Source organism: Sycon ciliatum, chromosome 13, assembly GCF_964019385.1.
Source record: "Sycon ciliatum chromosome 13, ocSycCili1.1, whole genome shotgun sequence".
Taxonomy (NCBI): domain Eukaryota; kingdom Metazoa; phylum Porifera; class Calcarea; order Leucosolenida; family Sycettidae; genus Sycon; species Sycon ciliatum.
In genome coordinates, this window is record NC_088655.1 from 25,835,958 (window position 1) to 25,846,863 (window position 10,906).

General features: G+C 50.2%; 2 protein-coding genes across 4 annotated transcripts in view; one reads left to right on the forward strand and one right to left on the reverse strand.

The window, feature by feature from the left end:
- Positions 1–10,906, reverse strand: part of LOC135829473 (hormone-sensitive lipase-like) — a 40,131-nt gene that overhangs the window by 4,116 nt on the left and 25,109 nt on the right. The window contains exon 3 of one of the 2 annotated variants that reach the window (XM_065341880.1): positions 728–1,110. In XM_065341880.1, coding sequence (XP_065197952.1) covers positions 728–1,110 — 383 coding nt within the window. Of the gene's footprint in view, positions 1–727; positions 2,484–10,906 lie in introns of those variants that run through there. The other variant, XM_065341879.1, reaches the window with a different exon arrangement.
- LOC135829472 (uncharacterized) overlaps positions 7,737–10,906 on the forward strand; it is an 8,700-nt gene continuing 5,530 nt past the window's right edge. Inside the window, exons 1-2 of one of the 2 annotated variants that reach the window (XM_065341878.1) lie at positions 7,737–8,831; positions 10,427–10,490. In XM_065341878.1, the coding sequence (XP_065197950.1) occupies positions 7,865–8,831; positions 10,427–10,490 (1,031 nt within the window). In that variant the 5' untranslated portion in view covers positions 7,737–7,864. The remainder of the gene's footprint in view (positions 8,832–10,426; positions 10,491–10,906) is intronic. The other variant, XM_065341877.1, reaches the window with a different exon arrangement.

A 10,906-nucleotide genomic window follows, 5' to 3' on the forward strand; every position in this document is an offset into this window, starting at 1 on the left:
TGCTAAGAACGTGACTTGGTGTAGTTTCACCGTTGTACACGTGGACACACACACACACACACACACACACGCAGAGGGAGACTGCAGCCTACAGCCAATTCCGTCCCATATTGTGCGAACAGCTCTCACATTGGGTGCACTGAGCAACCAACCCAGAGAAGGTGCCTACGTTGGCGTGGACAAAGTAATGTAATGCCTATCATTGTCACTACGTCGCATACAGTCAAACTTCAGTAGAACGTATGAGGGAGTAGTAAAACGGTGGTATTTACGTACTCCCTGAGCGTACCTCTAGGGGACATCCACCTCAGTGATTCACAGGTGAGGTACTTCACACCTGAGGTCTGGGAAAGGATACGCAGGGTCGTCGAAACAGCACTCCACACCCGATGAAAGGAGAAAAGGGTGTTAGACCCTGGGTATTTAATGTTGAAGTTTAACTTTTATTTCATGCCACCTTGCTTGTCACACACCAATACCGCAACCACGTTAGCTATAATTTTAAAAGTTACTGTCTCCACGCCGACTGTTCACATTACAAGGTAAGGGTATTGTGAAATGGGCAATCCTATTTGCACCGAAGGAATTTTTACTGGAGTGACAGTCTATGCACCTCTTATCAGTTGTCACTATCCAAAGATGCCAACGTTTGCCAATTCTAATTTGCTAATCCCAGGAATGCACTGTACAGTGAAATTTCCAAGGAAAAGAAGAACTGGTATCTCACCTGCCACTCCCCCGGTACGCATTCAAACATGCCCGCAGCGTTCCAATGGGTAACAGCGGATCCATTACGCTTAGGCAGCGTGCCGGTGACAGATCCAGTGAGATTTTCAGCGCAGGGTACGCGCCCAGAACCAGACATGGCTTCCGAAGCTGGTACTGCGCAGCGAGGAATGCCACTCCGAAGACAAAGTTACCTCTGGCCGAGTCGCCGGCCAGGATGACTTTCTCGGCAGTGGTGCCCAGGCTGGTGGCGTTCCTCAGCACCCAGGCGTACGCGTAGAAACAGTCGTTGACGGCACGTGGGTACGGGTGCTTGGGGGCCGTCATGTAGTCAACGGACACCACGGGAACGTTGAGCTGGTTGGCCCAGTGGCTTAGATAGCTCTGCATGACCCGATCGCAGCGCACAGCATATGACAAGCGGAAGCCAATCGGGACCTCTGCTCCGGGCTCAGTGCTCCGCCACCGTTGCTGCGCTGTTCCTGCTGGAGACGCTGCACTTGCGCTAGCAGCCCTTGCAACGCTGCGGTTGTGAGACGCGGTGGAGCGGAATAGTGACGCGCTGCACTGCGTGACGCGGGGCATTGCCAGTGACGGTGTGTCACCAGCGACGCAGTGTACTCGCCACTACCTGTGTCCGCTACACTCACCAAATTCCTGGCACTGACAACAGCTACTGAGCAGGGAGCACCGGTATGCTGTTTCACCACACGGCTACACGGTGCAGCTGGGCAATACGCCGAACTGATACAGCGGGAGCGAGAAAGCAGCAGCTGTGAAGCAACGACAGGTCGAGTGGCGTTACGTGCTACTGTTGATGCCGCCATAACAAGAAGCTAGGCAATAAGAGTCCCTTGCCAGGGCAGGCAGTCCAATTGGTTTCAAAGGTCAGGCAAAATCACAAGTCCTGCGGACCACGTACACGAACACATGTTCAAAGCGCATGCAAGGCAATTGCAAGCGCATACACACACAAAACAGTTGTGCACGGCACATGCAAAGTACACACTGCTCACACATGAAGACACATAAGCACATATGCGCGCGCACGCGCACACACACACCAACCGCCGACAAACAAGCAAACAGAGAGACAGACACACACACAGATGAGACTCTGACCAAATACATGTACTAGTAAAAGACCGCATGCACAATGTCAATGTGATGCACACCTCCAAGACGGAATGGGCGCTTTCAATAGTACACATACTACTTCTGGTGCTTTGAAGATCCAGAAAACCCCAGTGTAACACCGGCTTTAGCCTACAGGTTTGTACACACTGTGGGTGACATTGCATACAAGTAGATCAGCACATCTAGTACGATTGTTCTTCCACTTCAAGAATCGTCCCTTCGTTTCACAGCACAGAATAGCTGTCTCTCAGCTGGTAATCAGCAGGGACATTCTCTACTTGCGAAGACTGAGTGATTGCCAGCACTCGCCCTTTCCTTCCACAAGCGATGTATAGAATAAAAATATCACCGTGTTCGAGTATTTTTCTTTCAAATCTGAGACCATTGACAGGATCGGAAGGAGAGGCTGAGCTCTACTGCAAGCCAGAAGTCAGGCTGGCGTCAGGCTGTCGTGAAAAGTAACGAATTCAAACCGCTCCTCAACAAAATCATTACAGTTAGCAAAGAAGCTAGTTCCAACCAATCCAAGTAGAGTGACTTTCAGGAACTAATCCAACGTCTTGTTCATTCAAAGACAGTGCTTTTTTCGCTTCTGCCCTGACTCTGTCTTTGAGTTACGAGATGTATGCGCTCAGCCGCTCACCTGGGTCACGGCGAAGTGTCTCATTCGCTCTCCCCGCTCTCCGGATCTCCGCAGCCTACAACGCTTTGCGCTGGTACATGGTGGCTGTCGCGTGCGCGCACTCCTGGTTGCCATGGTGAAAAAACTGCCGCCCCTCCTAGACCAGCGTCCCTTAGGCCCCGGTCACACATGCACTTTTTTTGGCGGTTCCGCCAAAGCGTAACTTACGCTTCCGCCGTTGCCTCGGCAACGGCGGAGGCGTAAGTTACGCTTTGGCGGAAAGTTTGGATTTCGCTACGCCAAAAAAATGCGAGCGGACCCTCCGCTTTCGCGGATCCGCTTTGGCGGAACCTGCATGGTGATGGCTTTGGAGTTTGGTGTGCTACTTCTGCACTGAGTTCTGGTGTTGTTTGGTTGCCGTTTGGTATTCAGTTTTCATGTTGTTCTTCTTTGCCAATGAACTGTATGTTCTGGAGATCTCGCAAACAATACTGCATCGTTATGAGTGGATAATTGGTGAGGGAATCCGTCTCCCAACTCATTGGCCCCGATCGCGGACGATCTCCAACTCTCTCCAAGCAATACGTCCACCAGAGTATGCAACACTAGGACTGCAACCAGGGAGTAGTAGAGTACTCTGCCACACGCTCACTGCAACTGCAGGCATCCACGCAGTCGCTGGGTCGATGATGGATCATGGAGGAGGCAACGACACCCTGCTATAAAACAATTTGAATTTGATATTGATGTAAACTAAACTAATATTCAAATACACCCGTGCTGGGCCGCAGTGAATGTGCCCCAAATCCACGAGTGTACTTGACAGGAGACATTCAGCAGCCTGTCAGCGATCCACGATAGCTCTACTTGTACAAGCGAAGGTCGCTTCAACTCGGACAAGAAGGAGGCAACGACACCCTACTATACAACTATTTGAATTTGATATTGATGTAAACCAAACTAGTAATATTCAAATACACCTGTACTGGGCCGCAGTGAATGCGCCCCAAATCCACGAGTGTACTTGACAGGAGACATTCAGCAGCCTAGCCTGTCAGCGATCCACGATAGCTCTACTTGTACAAGCGAAGGTCGCCTCAACTCGGACAAGAACATCTAAAATTTCATAGGACGTGCTGCATTTGCATTCTCTCCGCCAAAGCGGAGCGTTGAGGAGGACAGTAGTCTACATCATTGTATGTGTGACCGCTGCGTCGTGTGGTCCGCCAAAGCGGCTGCGGTAGTTCCGCTTTCCGCCTCCGCAAAAGCGGTGCAAGCTTTTCATGTGTGACCGCGGCCTTAGTCCCTCTCTCATAATTATAGCTCAGAGCGTGATGGAGGCAAGTATTAGTTAGTTACGTAATGAAGGCAGCGCCCCACGCATGCACGTATAATCACAGTTGCATACTCTTGACTTGGGTTATGGACTCTTGGTAGTATAGTCTATAGTCTAGATCTACAGTCGTCGCCAAAAAAAATCCGGCCAAATGCAATGCTAGCTACCGGTAGCTGTACTGGGCCGCATGCACTGCATCATACTTCATAGTGGTAGTGGTACTGGTAGACCGGGTCTGCATGTACTGCAGTGAGTTACTTCACTGTTCACATGCTGACAGGCTAGGCCCGCATACACCATAATAAGAGGCGACGGTTCGATACGTGCAGTGGATACCGGAACGGCTTGACAGGTCAGTCAAATTAATAATTTGTATAGACCCAAACCGATCATCAGCGTTGATTGTTCACTGGAAATATGTTTGTGGAAGGAAACTGGCATGTTGAAGTTTGATCTGAGGCCAGAGTCAATCGAACTGAAGCCACTCCTTTGTGTTGACCCATTGCCTCAAAGTTGCCCAATTTTTCGCTTCAAATCAGAGGTGGCTCCAAATCGGAAAGGTTTTAGAGTGCACGTCAAATAATAATTCACTCTTAGTCTGAAATTAGGTAATTGCTATCGCTCCACGACGGCCAGTGTAGCGTCTCTGACGTTCTCGCATCATGACATCATCATTTGTTTGCACGTACACGTCATATTTTCCTCATCATCACAAACACTGATTCACCATACTCTCGCACACATTGTAATACCTACTACACGTACTTCGCTACCATAATAATTACGTAATGTTTGGCTAGCATAGTTCCAATCCACATTACGACATCTTTTGATGTTACGCACTCCTCGCCTACAACGCTATTGTAGAAAAGTAGTCTTTACTCATCTCTTGTAAGTTCTGTTTGCATCCAAACACTTCTTCCAAACAGCACACGTCAGATATCTAACAAAACAACAAACTTCATTGCACAGTCTTCTATCACAATCTCTTTCCTATATAAACCTCCTTTCTCTTCACTTTCTTCATGACATTTAGTGTTCGCCAGTCTTGTAAAGATCTTGGAAACTAACACTCGTTGCACTGTATCTAGACTACTAAATTGGTGACCCCCGACGTGAGTAAAGTGCAATATGTCCAGCGACGATGGTTCTTCCGCTTCCGCCTCTGGAGCTTCAGCTGCCGCTAGCTCCTCCGCCCCGGCCCAAAACCAACCACTCGCCCGCAACGACCAACACGACGCACCGGACCGTCCGGTGTCTGCCATCACCTTCCGACTGCCGCAGTACTGGCCCGGCGATCCGCAGCGATCTTTACGGGACTGGCGAACACTAAATGTCATCCACAGCCGTTCACAGACCCACAGCCCGCGTCAACAGCGCCATTTGTCGTACATTGCTGAGTTCACGACAGATATTCGTCATGTCAAGGGTTCTCAGAATGCTGCCGCTGATGCACTGTCACGATGCCACCTACCCGATGAGCCCGTCTCTGCCATCACTGCCATTGACACAGCTTCCTTTGCCGCCGCTCAACAAGATGATCCAGACTTGCCCAGTCCTGGTAAGGATCCATCCACTTCGCTATGCTGGCAATCTATAGCTCTGCCCATGACTGATCACTCGCTCATCTGTGACACCTCTACTGCGTCTGCCCGCCCGTATGTACCTGCCAAGCTGCGCCGTGCTGTTTTCAATTCGCTTCACGGCCTCTCCCACCCTGGTACCCGCGCTACCAGGCACCTGATTACAGCTCGCTACGTCTGGCCCGCGATGAACAAGGATATTAGTGAGTGGTGTCGTACCTGCCACGCTTGTCAGCAGTCTAAAGTTCAACGCCACACCACATCTCCCGTAAGTGCATTCAAGCAACCTGATGCCCGTTTCTCCCATGTCCATGTCGACATCGTAGGCCCGCTTCCATCTTCTAGTGAGTCTCGCTACCTCTTGACGATGGTAGATCGCTTTACTCGCTGGCCCGAAGCAGTACCTATTCCCGACATTACAGCCGAAACCGTCGCTCGCCAGTTTGTTGCCACCTGGGTCGCCCGATTTGGTGTTCCCACTGTGCTCACAACCGACCGAGGTGCCCAATTTGAGTCATCCCTGTGGTCATCGCTCATGTCACTACTTGGCACATCTCGCATTCGCACAACGGCTTACCACCCGGCTGCCAACGGCATGGTAGAGCGCTTTCACAGACAACTGAAAGCTGCACTCCGAGCTTCCGACAATCCACAGCGCTGGACGGAACATCTGCCACTAGTCCTGCTCGGCATTCGCTCCTCCCTGAAGGCTGACCTCAACTGCTCAGTTGCAGAAATGGTCTACGGTTGCCACCTCCGCCTGCCAAGTGATTTCCTCACTGACGAGCCTGAGCCATTTCCGGATCCGACGTCCTATGTCAGCCGCCTCAAACAAGCCATGTCCGAGCTCCGCCCTACACAACCCCGCAAGCCACCCACCCAGCATCCGTTCATTCCAGCTGACCTCTCGACATGCTCTCATGTCTTCATTCGCACAGATGCAACACGAACGCCCCTCCAACGTCCTTACACTGGTCCACACCGAGTCCTGGAACGTCATGATAAGTACTTCCGCCTCGACCTCAACGGCCGCTCCGACACAGTATCCATCGACCGACTCAAACCCGCATTCCATGACAACCAGTCTGTCGACCATTGCCATCCGACCAAGCCGACGCCATCGCTCGCATTCGACGTGCCTCCGCCACGCCAAACACGAGCTGGTCGTCAAGTCAGATTTCCCGCCTATTTCTGACACTCTCTCGCTTATCCCATTTGCTTGCTCTCACTTTATCGCGCTAGTTATCGCTCATTACTCATTCACTAGGAGGGGAGCTCTGTAGCGTCTCTGACGTTCTCGCATCATGACATCATCATTTGTTTGCACGTACACGTCATATTTTCCTCATCATCACAAACACTGATTCACCATACTCTCGCACACATTGTAATACCTACTACACGTACTTCGCTACCATAATAATTACGTAATGTTTGGCTAGCATAGTTCCAATCCACATTACGACATCTTTTGATGTTACGCACTCCTCGCCTACAACGCTATTGTAGAAAAGTAGTCTTTACTCATCTCTTGTAAGTTCTGTTTGCATCCAAACACTTCTTCCAAACAGCACACGTCAGATATCTAACAAAACAACAAACTTCATTGCACAGTCTTCTATCACAATCTCTTTCCTATATAAACCTCCTTTCTCTTCACTTTCTTCATGACATTTAGTGTTCGCCAGTCTTGTAAAGATCTTGGAAACTAACACTCGTTGCACTGTATCTAGACTACTAAACCAGTACAGAATAACAATAAGCCTTGTGTGTGCTTCTCCATTAGTTTCGATTGGTGTGCGGCGAGAGGCGAGCCGCTGTTTACCTGCGACAAGAAAATGATTTTTCGAAAGTCGTAAAACTCAACACGTCAAAAACTCACCTGCTTGATGTGGCGCTTCTGGTCATCGCAGAGCCATGAAATTTTGGCTCAGAGTATAAGTTATAACACATCGTAGTCTCACTGTGACATATGTTTTCTAATCAAAATACTAAGAGAGAAAGTGAATATGGAGTCCGTTCCGGTTTGCAACCTACCGGTATGTCCTATTTGAAACCGTCGCCTTCTACACTCACTCAGACTCAGGCTCGGCGCAGTGCTCAACCCGACTGCAGCAGGCAGAGTGCGGCGCAGACTGTTCAGTGGCAATCAGTGGTGTCCAGTGGCAGTGGCCTAGTTGAGGCTAGAGATAGACTAGAGTCGAGTGCATGTGCCACTCCATGATCCAGTGCATGCATGAACCCGCGATGAAGTACCGCGTGCGTAGATCTACCTACCATACCTATGTACGCGTATACTTGGCATTGGCCGGATTTTTTTGGCGACGACTGTACCAGTTGAGTTGGTGTTTCTCGATCTCACCACGGCACAGGTGGTAACGCGACCGTGCGAGCTTTTGTTATCGGCACAGCTACAGGGAGTCGTGAACTGGGCGCTGACCTGAACTAGCAAGTAGCATAATGGCGGAGGGGCAACCTTCTGTCATGGCCCAACCAGGCGCGGGTACGGCTGGAACTGCAGAGAAGCGCCTAAAAGTAAAGGGCAAGCATGACGAGCGAGTAATCGTGACCGAGCCAAGTGCTGAAACGCCCAGTCCCTTCCATTCCATATTTGCTCTGAAATGCGGCTGCGTCCGTTGCGACAAAAAAACGCAAGTGGGCATAAGAGAAGATTGTCTAGGAACGTGCTTCCTACTCAGCGATCTGAACAGTGCTAGCAAGGATTACATCATCTTCGCCACAGCCGCACATAATCTGGTCTGCTGCGATTGCGGCGAGTGGTGCTGGGTACAAATCTACACGGATTTATCTGAGGAGAAGTTCCTAACCAATGGAAAGATATCCCGCAAGAACGAGAATGGCTGCCTGATCGTTCCTGACTGGTACAAGGAGAACGCCACGAAGAAGCATGAACATCGACATCTACACGACTATGGGATAATAGCGGTCAAGACGAGCAAAGTTTGTCCGTTGGTGAAATGGGCAGATAAAAAGCTTCTTGGCGTTGCGACCCAGTGCAAGAAGAAGGAGGATGACGTCCGCATGTGCGGATATCCACTCCACACCTACTATGATGGTAAAAAAATAAAAAAGCCGGCCGAGAAATGCAAATACTGGGTTGACGAGCCTCGCCGTGCTGAGTTTGGCCACGATCAGCTGCTTCACCACTTTGTTGATTCTTCCCCTGGGCAAAGTGGCTCGCCCGTCTTCCTTCTGCCCAAAGAAGACGAAGCTGAAACGACCTGTGCTACTGGCTATGTTGTGGGGATTCACGTCAAAGGTGGTCATGAGCATAATTCCGCTGTGATGCTCCGGGACGAGCGTGAACGCGACACAAAGCCAATGGTGGACCTCCGAGAATGGGCTAACAATCCACCGGCATTCTTACCAGAAGAAAGCGTTGCAGTTGTTTGTTCCGAGAAATCAGGTAAGGGGCTGTCCGAGGTTACCGATTGTTTTTTTCAAAGTGAAACTTTTTTAGCCCCAGCACACCCAGCCACTCTTCCTGCAGGTAAAAGAAAGTCTAACAAAATATTCATTTCAATATTCAACGCCCAATAGTAGCTAGTACCCGTGGACGGTCCCTAGGCTAAGGACATAACATGTGTGTTGCTATGGTTACATGCTTGGCAATTCGGGCTGTCCAAGTCTCCACCCTGTCACTTGCGTTTCATGGCCCGTTCTGCACTGGATGTTCTAGCATGAGTTCAGAAGCTGTTCAGGGCTGCCAGGTCATGGCAGTCTAACTGAGTCTGACGTAAACCTTATTTTCCACTCCCTTTCGGTAGGCTGCTCTAGTGCAGCTGCATTACGCATTGCCCGCTACATTCCGTAGTTAGAGCACTCTGGCGCTAGGACAACGAGCTATCTTAAAAATGTCTGTGATTCCATCTTTTCACCATGGCTGGTAGCTAGGCTTACTTACAGCTTGTAGCTGGACTGATGAGGTCCTTATGGCCAAAACAGCTTGCTGTCTATAGCATTGGGTAGATGTAATGTGTGCGTGTGTGTGTATGTGTGTGTGTGTGTGTGTGTGTGTGTGTGCGTGTGCGTGCGTTTGTGTACATGTGTGTGTACGTGTTTGTGTGTACACGTGTGTGTGGTGTGGTGTGTGTGTGTGTGTGTGTGTGTGTGTGTGTGTGCGCGCGCGCGTGTGGGTGTGAATAGTATTAAGGTGATAATGCAGATTTTAATGGGTGCACACAGCTTCGTGCTACCGCTCAATCTATGCTGCTATGTGTGAAAGTGTTGTTGCTGTATGCTGATGTTTTGGTGCGGGATACGATCACGTCGCGGCGACCATGTCAGCCAAACAACATAGTGCATGCACGCGCGCGTGGTACTCTATGCGACTGGGCACTCTACTTGACATTGAGCGTGATCCATGCGTGGCGCTCGCCTTCGATGTGGGCGGCGTGCGATGTGGCGTTCACCGTGGATTTTGTATGTGGCGCTCAACGTGGGCGACATGCGACGTTCACTCGACGCGATATTCGACGTGACTTGCTAGAGCTCGCCTCGCTATAAATTTCGATCCGTTCTGTGTGCGGATCATTCTTGTCTGCTCGTTGTGTTTTGCCCTCCCACCTCCCGTTTCTCTGCACTCATTTACTTTGATAAATTGGATAAAAGGGGTGTTTTCCACGCTCATTTCCGGCTACTCTGGGCCCTCGGTCGCCGTCCCTCGGATGCAGACTCTTGTACATACTTGGCTCCGCCAAGACTCTGCTCCGGCAGTGTCCACCCATATCTCTTCGTAGCCTCTCACTCCGCTGGCCGGCACTCCCCGTACATGCAAGTTGCTGTGTGTTGCAGGTAATGTGTGTACATGTATGTGTGTATGTTCAAGTTGACAACTGTTGTGTGTGTGTGTGTATGTGTTTGTGTGTGTGTGTGTGTGTGCGCGCGTGTGCGTGTCTGTTTGTGTGTATGTGTGTGTGCGTGTGTGTTTGCACGCGCGCGCGCGTGCTGCACGTGTGCGTGCACGCGTATTCTGACATACGCGTTTGTTTTGCTGTCCAGTCAAGCCTGGGGTCAGGCCGTCGGAACAGATCGGTTTGCATGGTGATGGACCGCAACCAGTTATGTGAGTATTTGTGATACACGTAACAATAGCAGGCGGTCATGGTCTCAAGAATGCGAAGAAAAAACTCAAGTGACTTCAAAAAGATTGGGAGATCATTCACAACGTACTTACACACATGCACACACACACACACACACACACGCACACACACATACACACGTACACACACACACCATGTACCATGTATACGCCCGTCGCAAGAGAAGATCTGTTTCATTCAGAATCATGGAGCTTCCTTCTACATGGCGTTCTACGTCATGGTGTAGTGTCTCAGCTAGAGACGGGGTTCGGTTTATTCTATGATCGATTGCATGGAGACTAGAAGAAGACCAACTACAATTGCAAGTAAATTATGTCAACGGAACAAGAACAAGGAGACACGTGTGTCAATACAAAAAAGGCAGACAGACAAAAAT